Source organism: Apostichopus japonicus, chromosome 1 (genome assembly GCF_037975245.1).
Source record: "Apostichopus japonicus isolate 1M-3 chromosome 1, ASM3797524v1, whole genome shotgun sequence".
NCBI lineage: Eukaryota > Metazoa > Echinodermata > Holothuroidea > Aspidochirotida > Stichopodidae > Apostichopus > Apostichopus japonicus.
In genome coordinates, this window is record NC_092561.1 from 3,728,485 (window position 1) to 3,752,947 (window position 24,463).

At 36.4% G+C, this 24,463-nt stretch overlaps 3 protein-coding genes across 7 annotated transcripts in view; 1 reads left to right on the forward strand and 2 right to left on the reverse strand.

Annotated features, from left to right (window-relative positions):
• LOC139956719 (uncharacterized) overlaps window positions 1-23,094 on the reverse strand; it is a 40,266-nt gene extending 17,172 nt beyond the window's left edge. The window contains exons 1-3 of one of the 2 annotated variants that reach the window (XM_071955252.1): window positions 22,967-23,094; window positions 17,723-19,924; window positions 16,274-17,118 (exon numbers count right to left, since the gene is read on the reverse strand). In XM_071955252.1, the coding sequence (XP_071811353.1) occupies window positions 17,107-17,118; window positions 17,723-19,906 (2,196 nt within the window). In that variant the 5' untranslated portion in view covers window positions 19,907-19,924; window positions 22,967-23,094 and the 3' untranslated portion in view covers window positions 16,274-17,106. Of the gene's footprint in view, window positions 1-16,273; window positions 17,119-17,722; window positions 19,925-22,966 lie in introns of those variants that run through there. The other variant, XM_071955243.1, reaches the window with a different exon arrangement.
• LOC139955198 (uncharacterized) lies at window positions 378-23,095 on the reverse strand. Of its 4 annotated transcripts, none has more exons than XM_071955144.1 (3): window positions 22,972-23,095; window positions 1,472-3,674; window positions 378-897 (listed from the first exon to the last, which is right to left on the reverse strand). In XM_071955144.1, exons 2-3 carry the CDS (start codon window positions 3,653-3,655, stop codon window positions 886-888), a joined length of 2,196 nt encoding a protein of 731 aa, XP_071811245.1. In that variant the 5' UTR covers window positions 3,656-3,674; window positions 22,972-23,095; the 3' UTR covers window positions 378-885. The 4 variants fall into 4 exon arrangements, with proteins under 4 accessions (XP_071811245.1, XP_071811235.1, XP_071811228.1 ...); XM_071955134.1 differs by lacking the exon at window positions 22,972-23,095 and adding an exon at window positions 7,092-7,208; XM_071955127.1 differs by lacking the exon at window positions 22,972-23,095 and adding an exon at window positions 7,007-7,146.
• The window catches only part of LOC139958560 (uncharacterized), a 74,524-nt gene continuing 61,309 nt past the window's right edge, over window positions 11,249-24,463 (forward strand). The window contains exons 1-2 of the mRNA XM_071955917.1: window positions 11,249-11,385; window positions 12,106-12,220. Of these exons, the coding sequence (XP_071812018.1) occupies window positions 11,273-11,385; window positions 12,106-12,220 (228 nt within the window). The 5' untranslated portion in view covers window positions 11,249-11,272. The remainder of the gene's footprint in view (window positions 11,386-12,105; window positions 12,221-24,463) is intronic.

Consider the following 24,463-nt stretch of genomic DNA (forward strand, 5'->3'; position numbering starts at 1 on the left):
GGAGCACCGGGAAGACAAAATTGACCCACTTGTCAAAAAGAAGTTGTACTGTAAGCAAAAGAACATTCGCACAAAATCAAAACGAACGTATATATATATATATACATAAACAGGGATGTGCCCAGGAATTCCTGAGTGCCGGGAACACTGATCGCCGTCCTGTGGGATGAGTCTAAGGGGAGGGAGTGTCCCCCTCCCCTTTAAGAAATTTTTGAAGTTGCTCAGATGCCAAATGCTACCTGGTACATGGTATTAGTTTTTTTCAAAGAGATTTTACAAGGGACCGATTGAGAGCTGTTAGTAATGTTTCTCGCGTGCGGAACAGATTCATAATTAGTCTGTATGATTTTGGCATAGGCTAGGTCCAATTATATTGAATACATTTATATATATATATATATATATATATATATATGAATATATATATTATTGCAATCGTAGTGAGTTGAAAAGAAAAACAGTGAGAAAACGTCCAGTTTCCACCGGGATTCGAACCCGGGTCTCCCGCTTTATATGCGGACACCCAAACCACTATAGGCTACTGTATGGACGCTGATTGTAAAAACATGCAAGGTTCGCAACCGGTAAGGAAGGTACAGTATAGTAATTCCACTGTAAGCGTTTGTCACTTGTATCAAACAATACTAGTTCTGTTTTGGTGACATATTTTCTTTTCCTTTAAAGTAATTCTAGTGGAATTATATAAACTAAGAAGACCGATCTTAATCATCATGATCCGTTTCATATAAAAGTTTCTAGTACTGTATTTTTCAGCAAATGTTGATAATTCCGTCCTCATCAGCTGCACCCAGCCTTTGATATTCGATTCAGTGTGGTGTATACTCTGGATATTTCTTTCTTTTGTGTATTTTATCCAGGATGACTTTATGCTGGTGTCTGTTGGAAAGAACATTTATAAAGTTACAAACGTTGATATAGTTCTCTATTCTAATGAAGCACATTTTAGAATGAACAAACAAGACATGTTAGATGTTGATTCTTTGTGTTATGTTTTTTTCAGCAAACAAATATCTTCTTTTCTTTTCTTCTTTCCTTTCTTGCCTGTTATGTTCCCTTTTCTGTCCTTTGTTGTTTATATATTTTTAATCAATTTAAGTTGGCATATTGCGATGTCTTGTCAACAACAGTACCATTATCTCGTTAGAATTCTTAATTTTTCTTCAATTCCGTAAAGGAAATAGTGAACAAGTTTTGCACTTGGGTTTGGGACATAACTTCTACAAATTTATATACTATAACTTGAGCTAATTTCAAGCAAAAACTATCTTTAACATTATAAATATTATATACTACTTGGTCATACATAAAGTCAATACAGGAAGATGATATCCTTGGTGATATCATCACAGGTGAATGTACCCTTTAATTTTTCTTACATCAGAGTATCCTGATAACAACATTTATGTTACTACTAGTAATATTAAAGTAAGGAACACTGAGATATACTCACCAGACCATAACAAAGTATCTTTCCAGACCGCGATGTAGCTACAAGTAGCTTCTCTCCCTCCTCTGTCATCGATGTTGTCATACACCATGCTGTATCTTCTGTCCGTTTGGTTGTCAACAACTGCTGACCATCGTGACTGTACTGTGTGATGATACGTTTTACAGCACTAAACCACAAGATGTATACAAAACCTGCCCTGTCTGCACATATACTCCAAGGATACCAAGTCTCTCCGTCAATATCTGGTTTCGGAAGCTTGTATAGTAACTCTGCCTCTGTTTTAGATGTATCCATGGTTACAGCGTATGCACATCTACTCTCTTTATCGCATATCAGCAGAACGCCTTCATGATAAAGGATATCTCTTGACCATTTCATAACCTCTGGCAGCTTCAGAGCTCGAATGAACTTAAATTCTTCATCAAATATGAATAGCGATCCACTATATGTACCTACAATGATGTGGCCACGTTTAGGATCAGTAGTTATACAAGACGCAAACTTCACTTTCATCGTTTTGATGTCATCAAAGAGGGACGTGATATTATTTTGAGTAAAGGACCCATCATGAATATTATAAACACCAACCTGATTAGATTCACAAACCGTAGCTATCTTATCACCTGATAAAGCAGCACAGTGACGATAGGGATGAAGAGAGCTCCCTTTGACTTCATCTATCTTGTCATGACGAATCTGACGTCCTTGTCTGTTTATGACTGTGATAAATGATTGTTCATATGATAATCTCCCAGAGACGACGATGTAACCAGATCCGGTACCTGTTATACCAGTTATACAAAACCCATTACCTTTGATCATATCAATTTCAACAACAGATTCTACATTATCCGATATATTTACTATATCAAAGCACAATATTGGTAAATCATCCATTGTTACATCAGATAAAGATTCCATTTCTGGAAAATCTTTCATCATATCCTCAACTAGGGCTTCGCTCGCAGCTCTTATATCAGGAATACACTGTGCATCAGTCCAGTGGTTATGTGATTCAAGGACACTCGAAGCTATAGTAGACAAATTTTCAAACTTATTGACCCATTGATTACAAAGATCTGATAAGTTTTGTGTTTCTCTAAGCTTGCATTGCTGTTGTTCTTCTATTGTTTTATTTCTCTCATTCATTAATGCATCAAGTTTGTTCATTGTTTCGTCAATCTTTAATTCTCTCTTTTCTATTTCATTTCGTTTGGTTTCCTCTTTCTCTTTTGATTTCCTAATTTTAATTTCAATCATCCTGTCGTAATCTTCTCTTATTATTCTAATTTTCTCTTCCATTTCTGATTCTAATTCTTTCAATTCTTTTCGAGTCCTTTCTTCAAGAACTGCTTTGAATCTCTTAAATTCTCTCTTTCCTTTCTCTTTTTTATTCTTTAACTTCCTGGTCTGATCTTCGTACTGCGTTTTCCATTTTGCAATTGTTTCAGCAACGATTGATGTAAGTTCTGCATTTACTCTGTTTATCTTATCAGTTAAGTTGGGTACATTTTCTTTCCGTTTTACAAGTTCTTCCAATCTCTTCTGCAACTTCTCTCTTTCTTCTTTCGACACATTCGCAACGTCTTGTAGGTCATGACCTTTGTGTTCTCCATACGTACATGTTACACAGACAGGGAGATTTCCACAAGTACAACAATACAACTGAGCCACGTGTCCTGTGTGAGTATGGCACCTAGGGGCTTCCATCAATGATGCAAGTTTTTCTTGTGTGAGACTTTTTCTCTCAAGATCATTCAGACCTAATACGTGTTTCTGATGTTTGGCAAATATCTTCTTGGTCAAATGAAATTGATAACACTGAAAACAAAGAAATTCTTTACACATAAAACAGTAAGCTGTAACCTTTAACTTCTCTTCACAGCCAATACATTCTCTCTCTTCTCTGTTTTCAAATGTTTTCTGTAGCTGAATAAACTGTAGCATAGTTTTCATATGGAAGTCAGTCTTGAATCCATCTATCCTATTGTTTGGTATTTTACAGACATCTTTACAAAGAGGACATTCAATTGTCCCAACCTGTCCTTGTAGTATAGATTCCAGACATTGTTTACAAAATCTATGTAGACAGGGTAATAGTTTTGGTTCTTTTAACAGATCCAAACAAATTGAACATTCAAAGAATTTATCTTCGATGTCTTTCCAAGGCGATGGGCAGGCCATTTTTGTCTCGAAATTTGAGCTGTAAAGAAAATTATTACGATCAGTGATACTTAATATCATACTTTGGATTAACAAATTGAGAGCAAGAAGATTAAGTAGAAAGACCAAAACTGTTCTTATATATTGCTGATGGCAAACACAACCACACTGACTTTGATAGTGCTGGAACTTTGTTACCTGTTGACCTTTTTTGACCGAGCTACCAATTTCTATCATGAGGCATATACCAAGTATGACATTTATTCAACTTGTGGTTGATGATATATATGCGTTACAAGCTGTTTTTGTCTATTTCCCATTAAGCCCCACCAACTCATGAATATGAAGAAGGTCAAAGTTGTTGCAAAGAGCATATGATTACTATGTAGTTACATCACCATACCAAGTATGTACTAAATCAGACATAGGTTTAAAGAGATATTGCCATTATATGAATTGCACGTTAACCCCGCCCACTCATCAACATGCATGAAATGGGAAGCACGAACAATAGAGAACATTTAACCAACATGGGGCATCTACCTACTGCACCAAGCATGACATTGACTCAACTAGTGCTTCTGGCCATCACAAACACAGGCGCCCGCCCCCCCCCCCCCAACACACACACGCCATCACAGTTGCAAAGGTTACCAAGCCTTCAGCATCATGTAACCACAAAGAGTCACTCAGTGACATGAGCATCATAGCAAAGTGGAGGAATGGAGGGGGCAAGTTCAACTTACCCCTAATTGATTAAGGTATGGCGATTAAAATTGTGTTGATGGGCCAGAAGAAGACTGCACTTGGGTCATTGTAGTACCCTATGTCGGAATGTAGGAGTCCACATCCGGAACTTTATGTTTTTTACGCGTCAACTGGTGCATTCTTAGGTATAAATTTAGGTCTGTACAAGCAGGGGCATCAATCATGGGGGGGAGGGGGGGGGGGGGGCAAGGGTACACATTCCTCTTGCTGAAAGGTATAATAATTAATGTCAAATGTCCCCCACCCAGGTCTAGTGGCTGACTCCTGAAGGCACAAGCCCAATGCCAGGCTCATAATGACTCGTGTATCTCATAAAGAGAGCTCTGAAAACATTGTGCTATGAGATTATTAATGATTCATTCTCATTTGCTCAACCCCCAATGAAAATAGAACTGGGCTGAAGATAAAAGAATTACAGATTTCATTTATAGCGTTACTTAACTGAGCTATCGAGCCCATACGTCTGTGAGGCTATATGCTGAGCAAGGAGATAATTTGAATGCCTGCACTGAGCATTCGCTAATCTCCTTTCTACTAGGTTATTATTTTTTATATTATTTTTCATGTACAAGCAATATAACACTATACAGTATACTGTATATATGTAATATTTTTTTGCATTCAATTTGGTTAGAAATGCCACTCATGATAGTTTTTAAGTGTTTTTGAGATATATTTCACATGAATTTGAACACAGATACATATATGGTGCTAAGCCTGTGTGCTAAGCTGTTTGCCATGTTGTTGTTTTAACAATGTTACTCATTATTCCTCAAGTTCTAGTTTAATAGCTGCCCCTCCCTGCCCCTCTCTCCCCTGAGATCTACTTCCTAAATGAAAGTATGGGCCTAAGATAATATGAATGCTTAGGCAGGAAGCACTATTTCAGTTAGCTTTAGCAAAATGTTCATATCCTTTCTTCTGATTTCATTAGTCAGTATACTGTAGTGTGCAACCTCAAAGTCACAGGCACGTATTGTAGGAATGGCGTTCCAAACAATAAAACACAGGGTTCACTATAAGTGATCATTTTTTTTGAAATAACAACAAACGAAGAGAACTCCTAATCGTGAACAGTGTAGCAGTTTATTACGGAACTATGGGTCATGTATATATTACATCTTTATGTTTTATGTTGGCCTATCAGTTTCAATGTTAGCTTTTATATCAGTAGTCAGTACCTTGATGTTTTAACTATGATTATTGAGGCACAGTCCCCTACATGGCCCACCCACTCAGTTCTATTACCCCCCCCCTCCTAGTAAAGCCCTTCTTGGCATGTAGAACAAATAATGATAACAACTAATTTACACCTAAATTCCCCATATGGCTTCCCCACTTCATACAGGCTATAGCTATCATAATAATGCCCTGGTGTGCTTTTATATCTTCATTTACCTGTCTGAACAGTGAATAAGGCAGAGCTTCTTTTTCCCTACAATGTGAATTCATCTAATACAAGTTTTCTAATTGTCTTTTTGTTTTGTAAGTGTAAAATTCCCAAACATGAGATCTCAAAATATGGAATGTTTAGATGCAACTTACAAGGCCTGGAAAGTGCCATTTCTGTCAATCTGGGCGGCATTGTTTGGCAAATAGTTTCTTGCTACCCTACACACTAATGGATGGTGGCACCCGCTTAGATAGTATCATGATGGTCTTTTAAAGGAAATTGCCCACACACTAAAAATTACTTACAATTTAGGCCCTGGTACTGTATATACGCACATTTGGACGATACCTATAATGTTTCTCGATGCTTCTACCCCCCCCCCCCCCCTTTATCTGTAATCTACCCAGTCTAGGCCCCTGCAGCAACTTTATTTTATAGTTTTTATGTTTCTGATAAAGTGAATATACATGTGCTCAGTGATGTACCCAACAGTGCTTCTTAAATGTACTTATGATACCATATGTTTGCATGTTGTAGATATCTGTATATAACAAGGTGAATTAATGATTGTGTGCAAAGTTAATGAATGATTCCATTTTGGTTAAAGTTTCAATTATATTAATCATGATAAAGGCTCTAAGTTACTCCCGGATGTTAAATTGATATGACTTTCTTAATGTATGATCACTTGTCAGATGTGGCTTTTGTAAAAATATATGACTAACATATCAATTCAAAGATCAAATAATATGGTGTTTATTATTATGGAAATAGTGTTGCCTGTACTTCCTAACTATTACGTTAAGTTTTTAAGTACCTACAGTATCATAGATTATTAATTATTACTATACTTGATTCAAAGTACTGTAGTACTTTTTAAGAATTTTAGTCACCTAGGAAAGAACCTGGGCATGAAAACCAAACAACCAAACGACTGATCGGCTCTCAACCCCAGTCCCCTTGCATCGAAAGTGTGACTGTGTGATCATCATCAGGTGTGTATCACGATTGACCTCGCAAGGGAACAGATACCACACATGATCTTGTCCAAAAGGCCGAGAAGTGATAACTACTGTAGTTTAATTTTATAATGTTTTGCACCACTCAATACTTCCGGGTTAAAATGGCCGAGAGCTATACAATATAATACAGTGTGTACTGTAACTTCATTCATTACCTATGGCGGAACAGAAATAGGCCTAGTTACTTACCTTGTGCTTTAAGCTTTTACTTTAGTCGATGGAGTGTTAAATTTAAGTTCTTTTTGTAGTTCAAGTTGAAATATAAAACTTGAACTTGAATCCTACTTATCCAGATGTTGTTGCTGCTTTTCTTTGAAAACTAAATGAAAATACAACACACATGACACAAAAAACCGGTGTACTGCACGTCCAAAGTCAAGCGGCCATGTGATAAAATTGGAAATCCCCTAATGCTGATTTTGGGTGTTAATGTATTGAGCAATTACCTTACACCCTCCCGTAACTTGTTTATTACTACATTTGTAGTGCACGTTTGTGCAGAGCGATATTTCTACATTCCGTTCGTATACGTACATGAACTCAAAAATCTATACAGGGACGGGGTATTCGAGTCATAGCATGCATGGTAACAATGTAACAATAATGATATTTGAAGTAATAGTACACGGAGCATATTGGTTGATTCGTAGCTGTGTTTATTACAGTTAGTTGTTTACCAGAACATGGTTATCGTAACGAATGAATCAGCTACATTCCATGCGTACGTACATGCACTCAAAAATCTATACAGGGACGGGGTATTCGAGTTATAGCATGCATGGTAACAATGTAATAATAATGATATTTGAAGTAATAGTACACGGAGAATATTGGTTGATTCGTAGCTGTGTTTATTACAGTTAGTTGTTTACCAGAACATGGTTATCGTAACGAATGAATCAGCTGTACAATCAGCTGTAGCAAGTAGAACGTACATAACTAATATCACAACAATAATCATAATAACAATATATTTTAATTGTTTAATAATAATGTGCTTGCAATTTTCTACCACAACCAACAATATATCTGCATGCAACAGCGACGTAGGCAGGAATTTGAAAGGGGGGGGGGGGGGAGCACTTTTTGCGATTGATATAGATTTTCAAAGTTGTAGGCACGACTATCTGAGCGGAGCGCCACCATCGGTTGGCGCGGAGCGTAGAAGAAAATTTTTGGTTTTACAAACCCACCAGATGGCCGGAAACGGCCCTTCCCGAGTGTTCATTCTGGTTCCCTGGCCTCTTGCTAACTTGAGACACCTCATTCAATATCACTTTTAAACCCAAAAAACAAACGAGTTAAAATAGTACGCAGTTCAATACTACATAAGGGTCACACTAATTAGCGTCAACAGGCCGATTTCACGACAACTCAAGACAACTCAAGACAACAAGTTTAAAATACCATCAAATACAATTGATGTTATCAGAGTATATCTGGAAACACGTTTAAAACTGACTAGAACCAGCGTGCATACATATTTTTCACGGGAAAAAATGTTTTTGTCGTAAAAATCGCCAACTTTTTCCTAACGTTGAATTGGACGACGTGATGCTATTGCGCTTGCGCAATGACATTAGACCGAACCGTTACACTACAGGTAAGTGCAATTTTTCAATCGAGAATGGTACCCACACACTGGTGTCAATGTATGATGGACTTGGCAAAAGGCGACGAGCGCCATCTAATTTTACTTAACTACTTTTTATGAGAATCATTCGTTACTATACTACTACTGTACTAGTGTCAGTGAGTACTACTACTTTTTGTGAATGGTCTTCTATTCATTTTTACAGAGCCAATCCTATGTTTAACCAGAGAATAATAAAACCAGGCAAAATCATGGTAAGCAAGACTCTGTGAAGTTGATAATCACATATGTAAATTACAATGGAAAAACAATAAGAAATATTCATTATTTTAAAAACATTCAATGATTTGACGGAGAGAATAATAAAACCAGGCAAAATGATAGTAAGCAAGACTCTGTAAAATTAATAATAACATATGTAAATTACAATAGAAAAACTAAAAGAAATATTCATTATTTTTAAAACATTAAATAATTTGATTTGGAGTTCATTCACCATACTTTGGTGCTTTATTACTACGTCAACCCACCTTACCGACACTGTACACAAGGCAGTTCCCAAACTTAGCACAAACCAACCCATATTATAATGGTTCGGTCCGATGGCATTGCGCAAGCGCAATAGCATCACGTCGTCCAATTCAACGTTAGGAAAAAGTTGGCGATTTTTACGACAAAAACATTTTTTCCCGTGAAAAATATGTATGCACGCTGGTTCCAGTCAGTATTAAACGTGTTTCCAGATATACTCTGATAACATCAATTGTATTTGATGGTATTTTAAACTTGTTGTCTTGAGTTGTCGTGAGTTGTTGTGAAATCGGCCTGTTGACGCTAATTAGTGTGACCGCTACAGAATGTATTAAAATTAGCAAGGTACACGTACAGAGTAGTCTTACTTTTCAACTTCTGATACTTGTAGATACAAAGATAGGCCAGAAATGTCTTTGATACAACTCTAGCCAGTATCTTTGATACAACTGAAGCTAGTAAATGTTTAAGTTAGCCTAATAAGAGAAGGCGAGAGCTATCCGACGATTGCCATCTGATGCAAATTTCTCAACTGTTTTCTCGACTGAAATATTATCTGCGTAAACGGGTTCCGTAACTACATGTTAAAAAACTGACAAGATCGGATCCTACTGTCTTTTTCGGCGGGTAGAGTGTTGAATGAAACGGCACGCGATAGAAATGACAGCCTAGATGACAGAAGAATAGGTCACCTAATTTAGCCATATTCTTGCTACGTTCATTTCAATAGTTTTTCCTGTCTATAGACTCTTAAACTCGTCCAGCAAGCTTATCGATTTGAATTATGGGTGTTTTTAAAAAAAAAGATAACTTGGCCAAAAAAAATGTAGGCCAGGGCCAACAGTGCTACATACTGGCTACGCCCCTAATCATATGATATCATTATCAGCAGATTTTGTTTCCTGTTTGAATTCCTTTACATTTTCTTTTACATATTATATCAGGAAGACAAACATAGTGCTCTTTTACAATTTTTCCAGTAGGATGATTCTTGTTTATTGTCCAATGTCTGGACTTTAATACGTTTGACGAGCTTAACTGATGGACAATATAAACTTTCATATTTTGTAATATAGCCAGATATGCAGTGGCCTAAAAACAAATATCGTTACCGCAGTGTATTAGCAGTGTAATACTTATTATAGGAAGTGCGTATCACGTACGATTGCTAGCTTAGCTTCATAACATGCTGTTCGTGCAACAACTTAGGACGACTCATAGAACGACGTTGTCGACGTTAAGCCCGGGTCACATCTGCGCGATTCAACACGCGATTCAACTCGCAATACAATTGAAGGTTGAATCGCGTAGTTAGACACGGGTATCAACTTGTTGCGCAATAAAAGTTGCGCCGTCGATTTGGGTTGATTTGCAATAGAGCAATGTCCTAATCAGCGCAACTTCTCAGAAACAACTTTTCTGATTCGCGTGATTTTAGTTCGAGTTACAGTACACACAGGCGAAGCGTAAAGATTGTACGAGTTCTAAGCTAGTACTGTACTTACTGTAGGCTAGGCATAGGCCCTACTTTAACTTTAAGTAGTAACTTATTCTGTATTAGTCTAGGTCTTACTGCCCGACTGAATTGAACTTGATCGTCTTGTTATGGAAGGACAGCATGTGTGCCTTCATAGTCATGACAAGGAGACCCAACATGTAGGCCTAATAAACATAATAATAATAATAATATATTGTATGGTGTAGCCTTGGAGTAACAGTAACACCTAATAAACATGTTTTTCCCGACCTACAGTCAACCATGTGTTGCATTTTACAGCAACTGCTCAGTTTTCAACAAATGTTTGAATGTAAAAAATTACATAAAACAATTTTGCATATCATGTGAGATGTGACCCATGTAAGCACCAGTCACATCCATGTTGCTTGTCCTCAGTTATTCAGTATGTTAGGGACAACATGTTTTCTTCTTTAATGAACAGCAACCTTATAGCCTACATGGGTAATGATCCAGATCATGTATTTGAGCTAGGAGATGAATAGGAACATAGTTCAAATAGCAAATGGCACAAACACCCGCACAGAGGAGTTGTATACAGACTTGACGGTTCAGTACGTACAGTTCATTTTGAAGTTAAAACTTGTTACATGGTAACATGTGTTAAGCAAGAACCCACGTGAAAATAGTATGACCAATTGTGATATATCCAGTCCTTTGTACGTTTTACTGATAAATCTAAAAATTATCTGTATGAAACTGATGGAAGGGTGAAATTGCAATTTAAAATTCTTGCAAAGACAAAACTGGTTTCATTTTTCATTTTCAGTGATAATACAGCCTTGCTATTCCAGTGTGCTGTTTTTTTTTTGCCATGGAAGGCCATACGGTGTTGTTTATTACGCAGGAGAAATTGATGTCCTTACCAATTGCTGTTGAGGGATCCCAGAAACCAGACCCTAGACTTATGAAACAGATTATTATCAAGTATGAATCTTGTGATTTAATCACTTTTCTACTGTGTGCTTTATGTTCATGGTTTTAAATGATGTCTGTTTTGAGAATTTGAAACACAGCAGGTGTACAGTATTAAAATAGCCACTCATGACTTCCACACAGTAATGTGAAATGAAGTGTCCAGCTTCAGGCCCACTTGTGAGGATCTTCCTTAGGACTGAGCCAAAACCCACATCCCCACCACCCCCCCCCCCCCTCAGAATGCATGAATACTACAATAGCTTAAACTGCTGGAACTTGATCTATCTCCCCTAGCAAGTTCTGTAAACTGTATTAAATTAAACTTGCCCATTTTGGCTCCATATGCAGATGTGAAAAAGTTTAATTAGAAAATGTTCAGTGCTCTCGAGCTTTGTAAAAGACATTTGTTGTATTTGAGAACAAATCTTTGCATAGATCTCAACAAACTAATGGATTAGAAATTTAGACATGTACATCACTGCTGTAGCAACTTATGGATAACTGACCAATGATTAAGGTCATAATTTGTTAACGTCAAATATGATCTTACACTAAATTTACACGTACAGTTTTACACCCATACTGTACGTTCTGTACTTGTAACTTTTCCACACGTACGATTGGAGTTGAAATGGCTTTAAATTACCGCTTGCAAGCCTCAATGTTGTCTGTAGAGGGATTAAACTTTCTGTTATTTATATAAATTTGATTCTTCTCATTCCCTCATAGATACTTTTCCAACCGTTCTTCTCTCCTTTTGGAACTGACACAGATACATTCAGCTAATCCAGCACCAGATAGTATCATTGTGGATAAGCTGGACTTTTACATATCTAATCCTAAGGTATTTACAGAATATCAGCTTTCTGGATTCCAAATTATTTTGTATATTTTTATCCAATATATTTTGTGTTGGGTCTTCTGCAGATTTGTTTGAAAAGAATATCCTGAATTAGCTGACAGCAGCTCACCACAGATTACGATTCAACATGCATTATATTGTATATGTAGTCTACTGTGTAGGTTTATAATCAGGTAAATTATGTATTTCATGACACCTGCTGGTAAAATGCAGAGGTAGTGGATGAAACTACACATACCTCCGTGAGTGAATGTACCTGTAGGTCAAAGTTAGAAATGATTTTTCTCCGCAAGGTTACTTCCTCTGTTTGTGAGATATCATAGTTTAAATCTCATGTCAGGAGGCTGCCATATTGACATTATCAGTTTGGTGTTGTAGTACGTAACATTAGGATATGAACCTGTGACTTTACCTTTACTCCTTAAACACTTTTTATCATGACTTTACCTTTACTCTCCTTTAATAGTTACAATCGTGTTGAAATTGCAGCCAGTCCCAATGCAGCACGTGTTAAAATCTATAGACCTATTTTTTTAAGTTTCAGCATTAACAAAAACCATCTCTCTTACAATAGATTTGAACTTATCACTCAGCACCTGTCCTGTTTTTCATGATATATCATACACAAAGTCTCTTTTCTTTTTCCAGTATAATTTAAATCTCTCAACTCTGTTTTGACAACATCTTTAAATTTTTCTTCAGACTAACAGCATTTGCCAAGTGACAGCAGCAATCTGTGCCAATTTAATTGATGCAGCCACTTACCTTGCCAGCAAAAGGTAAACTGAATTTTACTGTACACAGCTACAACTCGTTGTTGCACTTGAAATGCATATTCATTGACAGGTCATCTATACGCTTTCAGTGACTCATTTTAATGCATATTCATTGACAGGTCATGTATACGCTGTCAGTGACTCATTTTAATGCATATTCATTGGCATGTCATCTATACACTGTCAGTGCACCCAGTTGGGACAATTTTGTTCTCTACTGTACTGTCATGTCCCGCTTCAGGACAATAAATCATGACACATACAAGCTGGGCCAACATGACCCTCATTGGCACAAGTTTAAAATGACTTATGTTGGTCTATCTAAGGCTTGTATGTGTCATGTCATGACTTGTTGAAAGATAGACCCTCATTGGCACAAGATTACATGTCTTAAAGTGGTTTACACATGACTTGTCTGGAACAAATGTAGAAAAGATATAAATAGAAGAATGTTGCATGGTAAATCCATGTAGGGTTGTCTTGGTCAGCTAAAACTAACAGTTCTCAACATGCTATGCTTTATGACATCCAGTAACCTTTATTCTCCTCATCACAGATCTAGAGGATGCTAACAACCTGAAGCAGCTTCAGTGCTGGATTGTAGATGAAGAATTACCTCAATATGTAATCACTGTGGAGGTAACGGATACCCTCAGAATTAAGGATGTTATGAAAGGATCAGAGCTGGATGCTGATTGGTCACAACCATATGATTCAGTCACATGACACAACACATTCCATCTCTAAGGAGATAAGCACACACCCATGAGAATTATGTACGTTATGACAGGATCAAAGCTTTGATGATTGATTCGTCACAGGCATCTGGTTCAGTCATGACACAGCTCATGTGTTCACCGCGAAGATAACGGACACCATCAGAATTATGGATATTATGAAAGTTTCAGAGAGGATGCGCCATCGGTCAAAAGCATCTGATTTAGATACATGACAAACAAATATGATCACCATGGAGATAACCTGCACCCATCACCATTATGGATGTTATGAATGGATGAGAGGTGGGTGCTGATTGGTCAAAATAATCTGGTTTAGTCACATGACAAGACTCATAGGATCACCATGGAGACAACCTACACCACCCATCAGCAGTATGGATACTATGAAAAGATCAGAGGTGGGTGCTGATTGGTCAAAAGCATCTGGTTAAGTTACATGACATAACACATATGATGCTGATTGGTCATAAGTTTGTGATGTAAGTTATGACCTGGATTTCTCATGCAAGTTTACTCAATTATGAGTGGATTTAGTGAATAATGGTTGAATTTTGTCAAAAGTGTAAACTCACTAAACTGTACACTTGTACAGTGGTGGCAGTGCCATAGATAGCTGTGAATTTCTTAACGTATCATTCACAATTAAATCAAAGAGGGGTCTATCTCATTGAATATTCAACAGTTTCCATGGTAATGAAGTCCATGCAATCACAGAACTATAAATTATATAGCCAGAAAATTCCAGGCCTTACTGGGCTAGAAAGGTAACTATTGCAATGGCTGTATATTTATGAGGACAATCTGTAGATTAATTTTTGAATTTGAGGAGCAAAAATTTGAGCAAGTAATTCAAGAAATTCCAGTCAAATGACTTTACGGAAAGCGGTACCAAAATGAACAGAAAAGAAAAAATAGCGAATAGGAAAATGTTGTTGTTCCAGTTGTTTATAGTACTCTGTAGAATGAATGCTTACAAAATCTCAAAATCTATAAATCATTTCTGGAATGAATTTAAAACGATCTGATCTGATCTTACTTTAATAAAGAGAAAATTCCAGAATATCAAATAGGAATGACAGACTCTATACTAAGCATTCTATGATATGAGAAAAGAAAGACCTAATTATTGGACGTTATACTGTAACTGAAAAAAAAAACATTTAAAGACTAATATGTTACATAAAATTGTTTTTTTCCCTTCATATCTGTACATTTCTGTAAATATGTTGCACTTTGCTTCAAAATGGTACTGATGGATGCCCACTCGCCCTCCCCCCCCCCCCCCAAGAAGAAAAATTTAGGCCTTGTGTAATCGTAAACGATTTGCTTGTGAATATTACTTATGAGCCATTTACTCAATCTTCCTATTCTGGAAGACATAACATTGACAAAATTTGATGAAACTGGTACCCATTAAGTACCACTGGGGGTGGGGGGGGGGAGGAGATGTTTTAGGCATTTAAAGTGAATTTCATATTAATTAGATCACACAAATAAATCAATTTCTTACAATTATTGACATCAAATTAAAACTTGTAAAATAAGAACAGGGACTTCTCTGCTCTTATTTTCTAAATTGTACATATCATTTTAAAATAAATTTAGTGATTGTTATACTCTCCATATAATGAAAGTTCGCAGCAGTTGCTTATCCCCTTTCCGGTATATCATTTCTCACATTTTATAGCGAGTTGTATTTCACGTAATGTAATGTAATGTAAATAAAATCTTATATAGCGCACTACGCGCGATGCATCTGTGCGCTTTACAAACAAACTAGAAAATACAATGCCATAAAACAATAAAAAGAAAAAACAGTAAATACAAAATACCAACAACAGAAATATACAGGACTATGAGATCGAAAAACTAATAAAAGTACTGGTGCAGCGAAAAGCGATAAAACAGATTGACTACAAAAACTACAAGTTGAATGCTAAAAAGTGAAAATTCCAATTGAAATTAGAACCTAAAAAACCAACACGACAGAACAATATAAAACAGATATAAACAGGAATAAGAGATCGAAAAACTAGTAAAAGCACTGGAGAAGCGTAAAGCGAAATAACAGAATGACTACAAAATCTACAATTTGAATGCTAAAAAGTGAAAATTCCAATTGAAGTTAAGTGTTATATTACGTACAAGTAATATAACACTAATGTAAATTATATTGTACATTGAGTTGGTTACCAATGCCACACATGTTAGTTTTACATCGTTTTTGAGATAATTGTATATTTCACAGAAGTTATGACACCATTATAAATTTTACACACACATGTATAGTGTGTTTATACATATTTTTATTTATTTTATATTTATGAATATATATATATATATATTAAATATATATTTCAATATATATTTTATATATATATATATATATATATATTTAAAATATATATATATATATACATATATATATATTATATACATATATATATATATATTGTATATATATTGTATATATATATATATATATATTGTATATATATTGTATATATATATATATATATATATATATATATATTGTATATTTTCATATGTATATATATTCATTTGTTTATACATCTACAGCTGAAACACAGTTAGTGGCCAGTATCACAGGAGGGTGCAGGTAGCCATGACTCACCTCTATCGTCAGTCAAAGGAAATGGTTCCATCACGGATTTAATCTATATTTCATACTGTAAATACTTAAAAACGCACCATGTGATGTCTTAACGTCTAGTTATTTTCTAGGAGAGACTCTCAGATCCCCTACTGACACAGGAGTCAGTTACAACGCCCTCAGAACCCTATCCACTCTTTAACAAGATCTTTAATTTACCTGTAGATTTTCCAAGAAGCTTGATATCCCCAAGTACAACAGGGTGGATAGTTATAGTCATTCCATCACTACCTTCATGTGGCAGTTATTATACATGATATCATCATGTACTCATTTCATCTCGCTTTTATTAGAAAGGTCTTATACATTACTATCAATGGCAGAAGCGATACACACATTTAATATTATAGTCTAGCTCCCTACTGTACTGTTGTTCATCTCGTAAGGTAAAGGTGGCATGCAAATGGGAGAGGGGTGGGGGGGTTGACGGTTTAATTGCTTTAATTGACTAAGGTGGTGGCTCGCTTTCCTTTTCTTTTAAAGTAATTCTAGTGAAATTATATAAACTAAGAAGGCCGATCTTAATCATCATGATTCGTTTCATCTTAAAGTTTCTATTTTTTTCAGCAAATGTTGGTACTTCTCTCCTCATCAGCTGGACCCAGCCTTTGATATTCGATTCAGTGTGGTGTTTACTCTGGATATTCATTTCTTTCATGTGTGTTTTTGCGGTTGACTTTATTCTGGTTTCTGTTGGAAAGAACATTTATAAAGTTACAAACGTTGATCCAGTTCTCTATTTTAATGAAGCACATTTTAGAATGAACAAACAAGACATGTTAGATGTCGATTCTTGTGTAGAGATTTTCAGCAAACAAATCCATTCTTTTCTTTTCTTTTCTTCTTTCCTTTCTTGCCTGTTATGTTCCCTTTTCTGTCCTTTGTTGTTTATTTTCTTTTTTTAATGAACTTAAGTTGGCATTGCGATGTCTTGTCAAAAACAGTACCATGATCTCTTTAGATTTCTTGAACTTTTCTTTTACGATTCCGTAAAGGAAATAGTGAACAAGTTTTGCACTTTAGTTTCATGTATATTGGGTTTGGGACATAACTTCTACTAATTTATATACTATTACTTGAGCTAATTTCAAGCAGAAACTATCTTTAAAGTTATAAAATGATATGCTACTTGGTCATAAAGTCAATACAGGAAGATGGTATCCTTGGTGGTATTATCACAGTTGAATGTACCTCTTGAATTGTCTTAATTGTTGTTACATCAGAGTATACCGACAACAACATTTATGTTACTAGTAGTAATCATATTAAAGTATGCACACTGAGATATACTCACCAGACCATAACTAAACATCTTTCTCGACTGAAATGTAGCTACAAGTAGCTTCTCTCCCTCCTCTGTCATCAATGTTGTCATACACCGTGCTCCATCTTCTGTCCGTTTGGTTGTCAACAACTGCTGACCATCTTGACTGTACTGTGTGATGATACGTGATCCAAAACTATACCACAAGATGTATACAAAACCTGCCCTGTCTGCACATATACTGTAAAGACACCAAGTCTCTCCATCAATATCTGGTTTCGGGAGCTCGTATAGTAACTCCGCCTCTGTTGTAGATGTATCCATGGTTACAGCGTATGCACATCTACTCCCTTCATCGCATATTAGCAGAACGCCTTCATGATAAAGGATATCTCTTGAGCATTCCATAACCTCTGGCAGCTTCAGAGCTCGAATGAACTTCAATTCTTCATCAAATATGAATAGCGATCCACTATATGTACCTACAATGATGTGGCCACGTTTAGGATCAGTAGTTATACAACTCGCAGGCTTCACATTCACCGTTTTGATGTCATCACTGTGGGACGTGATATTATTTTGAGTAAAGGACCCATCGTGAATATTATAAACACCAACCTGATTGGATCTACAAACCGAAGCTATCTTATCACCTGATAAAGCAGCACAGTGACGATCGGGATGAAGAGAGCCCCCTTTGGCTTTATCTATCTTGTCATGACGAATCTGACGTCCTTGTCTGTTTATGACAGTGATAAATGAATGGTCAATTGATAATCTCCCAGACACGACGATGTAACCAGTTCCGGTACTTGTTATACTATTTACAAGAAACCCAGTAGCTTTGGTCACATCAAGATCAACAACAGATTCTACATTATCCGATATATTTACTCTATCAATACACAACATTGGTAGATCATCCATTGTTATATCAGATAATGATTCCATTTCTGGACAATCTTTCATAAGATCCTCAACTAGGGGTTCGCTCGCAGCTCTTATATCAGGAATACACTGTGCGTCTGTCCAGTGGTTATGTGATTCAAGGACACTCGAAGCTATAGTAGACACATTTTCAAACTTATTGACCCATTGATTACAAAGATCTGATAAGTTTTGTGTTTCTCTAAGCTTGCGTTGCTGTTGTTCTTCTATTGTTTTATTTCTCTCATTCATTTCTGCATCAAGTCTGTTCATTTTTTCGTCAATCTTTAATTCTCTGTTTTCTAGTTCATTTTGTTCAGTATCCTCTTTCTCTTTTGATTCTCTAATTTTTATTTTAATAATCCTGTCGTACTCGTCTCTTATTTTTCTAATTTTCTCTTCCATGTCTGATTCTAATTCCTTCAATTCTTTTCTACTCCTTTCTTCGAGAACTGTTTTGAATCTGTTGAATTCTCTCTTTTCTTTCTCTTTCTTATTCTTTAACTTGCTGGTCTGATCTTCGTACTGCTTTTTCCATTTTGCTTTTGTATCAGCAACGATTGATGTAAGTTCTGCATTTACCTTGTTTATCTTATTAGTTAAGCTGGGTACATTTTCTTTCAGTTTTACAAGTTCATCTAATCTCTTCTGCAACTTCTCTCTTTCTTCTTTCGACACATTCGCAACGTCTTGTAGGTCATGACCTTTGTGCTTTCCGTACGAACATGTTATACAAACAGGGAGATTTCCACAAGTACAACAACATAAGTGAGCCATGTGTTCCGGGTGAGTATGACACCTAGGAGCTTCCACCAATGATGCAAGTTTTTCTTGTGTGAGACTTTTTCTCTCAAGATCATTCAGACCTAATACGTGTTTCTGATGTTTGACAAATATCTTCTTGGTCAAATGAAATTGATAACACTGGACACAAAGAAATTCTTTACACATAAAACAGTAAGCTGTAACCTTTAACTTCTCTTCACAGCCAATACATTCTCTCTCTTCTCTGTTTTCAAATGTTTTCTGTAGCTGAATAAACTGCAGCATACTTTTCATATGGAAATCAGTCTTGAATCCATCTATTCTATTGTTTGGTATTTTACAGACATCTTTACAAAGAGGACATTCAAATGTCCCAACCTGTCCTTCTAGTAATGGTTCCAAACATTGTTTACAAAATCTATGTAGACAGGGTAATAGTTTCGGTTCTTTAAACAGATCCAAACAAATTGAACATTCAAAGAATTTATCTTCGATGTCTTTCCAAGGAGATGGGCAGGCCATTTTGTCTCGAAATTATATCTGTAAAGAAAATTATGATTAATTTTAATTAATATCATAATTTGAATTAACAAATTGAGAGCATAAAAATTAAGTAGAAAGATCTTCAATAAACTGAATTCAATAACTTTTCTTTGTAACCTACGGTATGACTGGTATATTTCTCCTATAAACACAGAAGCCGAGAAATTGGTGCAACTCGATCACTAACATAATGGAACTGTTCAGATACTTGTGGTTGATGAGATGTGTTTGCAAGCTGTTTTTTGACTATATCCCATTAAGCTCCACCAACTCCTGAATATGAAAAGGTCAAAGTTGTTGCAAAGAGCATATATACCTACTATGTTGTTACATCACCATACCAAGTATGAACTAAATCAGACATACTGTAGAGTTGAAGAGATATTGCCATATATGAATTGCACGTTAATCCCGCCCACTCATCATTATGCATGAAATGGGAAGCACAAACAATAGAGCACATTTACACAACATGGGGCATCTACCTACTGTACCAAGCACGACATTGACTCAACTTGTGCTTCTGGCCATCACAAACACAGGCGCCCACCCCCCCCCCCGAACACACACACGCCATCACGATTGCAAAGGTTACCAAGCCTTCAGCATCATATAACCACAAAGAGTCACACAGTGGCATGAGCATCATAGCAAAGTGGAGTAATGGAGGGGGCAAGTTCAACTTACCCCCAATTGATTAAGGTATGACGTTTAAAATTGTGTTGATGGGCCAGAAGAGAATGATAGATTTTAAGTAGGGGAGGGGAGAGGACTGCACTTGAGTCATTGTAGTACCCTATGTCGGGATGTAGGAGTCCACACCCGGAACTTTATGTTTTTTACGCGTCAACTGGTACATTCTGAGGTATTAATTTAGGTCTGTATAAGCAGGGGCATCAATGATGGCGGGAGGGGGGGGGGGCGGGGGGCAGAGGGACACATTCCTCTTTCTCAAAGGTGGAAGAAATAATATCAAATGTTCCCCGCCCAGGTTTAGTGCCTTGACTCGTGTAGGCACTAGCCCATTATCAGGCTCATAATGACTCGTGTATCTCATAAAGGGGGCGCTGAAAACATTGTGCTATGAGATTATTGGTACATTTTATTCTCATTTGCTCAACCCCCAATGAAAATAGAACTTCCACTGGGTTGAAGATATAAGAATTTCAGATTCCATTTATAGCATAAATTAACCGAGGAACCGAGCCCATACACCAGTGACGCTATATGCTGAGCAAGGAGATAATGAAAGCCTGCAGCATTCGCTAATCTCCTTTCTAGTTTAATATGTTTTATATTATATATTATGTTGTTTGTCACGTACAGTATAGGCAATATAATGTGAATGCTTAGGCAGTAAGCACTATTTCAGTTAGTTTAAGCAAAATGTTCATATCATTTCTTCTGATTTCATTAGTCAGTATATACTGTAGTGTGCAACCTCAAAGTCACGTCAGGCACGTTTTGTAGGAATGGCGTTCCAAACAATTAAACACAGGGTTTTATTATAAGTGATCATATTTTTAAAATTACGATAAACGTAGAAAACTCCTAAGGTTTAACTGTGAACAGTGTAGCAGTCAATTATGAAACTATGGCTCATGAATATATTTATTACATCACTCTATATGTTTGATGTCAGCCTATCAGTTTCAATGTTAGCTCCTAAATCAGTACCCAATAATTTAACTAAGATTATTTAGGCACAGTCCCCTACATGGCCCATCCATTCAGTTCATTATCCCCCCCCCCAGTAAGTCCCTTCTTGGGATGTAGAACAAATACAACTAATTAACACATTAATTCTCCAAATGGCTTCCCCTCTTCATACAGCTATTATAAGAATTCCATGCCATGCTTTTAAAAAAAGTAACCTAAAGCATATCTTTCCCTACAAAGTGAATTCACCTAATTTACCATTTTTCTAATTCTAATTGACCTTTCTTTTTGGAAGTGTAACATTCTCAATCATGAGATCTTAAAATAAAGAATGTTCAGATGCAACTTACAAGGCCTGGGAAGGGTAATTTCCGGCAATCTGCAGGGGAGGCATTGTTTGGCCAATAGTTTCTTGCTACCCTACACACCAATTGATGGTGGCGCTGAAATTGCCCACCAAATAAAAGTCAGTACAATAGGCCCTAGTATATACACATTAAACCCTTATTATGTGTAGCATTTGGACGATGCATAATGCTTCTCGATGTTCCTCACCCCCCCCCCCCTCTTTTTTTCTATTCAGGGTAGGCCCCTGAAGCATCTATATTTTATAGTTTAATGTTTCTGATATAGTGAATACATATGCCCAGTAATGAACCCAACAGTGCTTTTGAATGTAGTTGTGATACAATATGTGTGTATGTTGTAGACATATACAGCAAGGCGATTTTATTCTTGCATGCAAAGTTTAAGAATGTTTCCATTTTGTTTTAAGTTTCAATTTTATTTACACCAGGTTACACCATGATGTTAAACAGATAAGTCTTTCTTGCTCTATGTCTAATCACTAGTGACTTTTGTTCAATAATATTTATGACTGACATATCAATTCAAGGATCAAAAAGAGGCAAACTTGAAGATTTCTAGATATGAGTTCACCCCAGACCTCCGTCGGGGCTTCGCCCTAGGGCACATTGACCCATGAACCTAGTGATCTGCCCAACAGTGCTTCTTAAATGTACTTATGATACCATATGTTTGCATGTTGTATAACAAGGTGATTTTATTCTTGCATGAAAAGTTTAAGAATGTTTAAACAGTTGACTTGTAATGAAAATACATGATGATTTGAAGTTTACTCAATCAGTCAGTTTATAACATCAGGGTTTAGTGAATTCGGTATCATGGCTATGACCTCGATAACTGCTCTGTTATGATTGTTTAGCTTAGTAATATAACAACGGTAATACAAAATTAACGATCATACTAATCACAATTGAAATTTTACTCCATTAAATCCCACTTAATGGTACATCAAAATACTGATGAACTAAGGAAACATGTTTGAAATTATAACCGTTATGCATTTCTAAGACTTACCTTACTTTAATGTTTAACTTTTCCCGTACTCTTGCATCAAGTTATTAAACTAGCCAGATTTTTCTTTCTTACGTTATTTCGAGTCGGACCAGGAAGGAAATACATGATAATACACACTGTACATTGTACGTATGTATCCTACAATGGATACAACGCACGAAACTTATATACAATTGAGATTGGACTTTGATATCACGAGAACACCCACGCTGAACTGATATGATTGGTACTTTACATCAAAAGTAAACAATTGCGTAAACTATTAATAATAACTATATGAGATAACGCAAACGTTGAGTCTCTACGGGACTATTTAATTGATCCCCATAGGGGAACTTATGAGTGACAAGTAATAATTGAACAAAATGCAAAGAATTAAGCATGTACTTATATTACCATATGTTTGCATGTTGTAGATATCTGAAAACAAGGTGAGTTTTTTTTCTTGGGTGCAAAGTTTAAGAATGTTTCCGTTTGTTTTAAGTTTCAATTTTATTTTTCACAAAAAAGGACCTAAGTTATAACTAGATGCTAAATAGATATGTCTTTCTTAATTGATGTCTTATCACTTGTCAGATGTGACTTTTGTTAACATGTATTTTATGACTGGCATATCAATTCAAGGACCAAACAGAAGTAAACTTGAAGATGTTTAGGTGTGAGTCCGTCCCTGGACCCCGCCGGGTCTTCGCCTTTGGACCCCATCAGGGGCTCTACGGGTGAAACTCTGTAGACCACCCGATATATTCTTTGCGCCAAAACGCTCACTCCTTCAGTTTTATACATGTTCAGTCATTTATGTCTCCCCTCACCGCACTTTTCAATTGGGATTGAAGCCTGTTTGTATAAGTAGCTCTGAGCGCAATATTGTGCTTATAAAATTACTTCAGGATTCACCCAACTGTTCTGGGAAGTGAATGTAAGTGGGCCTTTAAGCTTGTGTTATTCCAAGATTACCATGAAAAAACTCATGAAAGCAGCAAGAACGTATGGAATAATTAGTTAGGTAGACCTTATGCGCTGATCTGTTTCTGAAGAGAAATTGCGAAACGAAGTCAATCATAATATACCGTAAATATGGGCAGGTGCGAATTGCCCGTCACCTGGGGACTGGGCAATGGCCAGTGTGCCTCATTCCACCAGCAATACAGCCTGTAGTAAATAAAGTGACTCGGTGGCACTCGACCACCTCTCTGTCCCCTCCCAATATCACCAAAGTGTCGAGGTCATGCCCATTTCTGAATAGAATCTCAAATTAATAATTACATTGGGACAAAGCTTGCAGCGTACGTATAGTTGAAAAGAAGAAATATTGTTTGAAAGTCTATAGGGAGACTATGGGGCCCACTATACTGTCCGATTGCCCGAACGGTCAGACCACATTGCACGTGAGTAAGACGATATCATGTAGTGATATGAAGTAACTCTCCAACGTAGAAGGCATTCATGAATAATGACATTGTTAAGGCTATTGATTCGAGTAAATTTAAGATACGT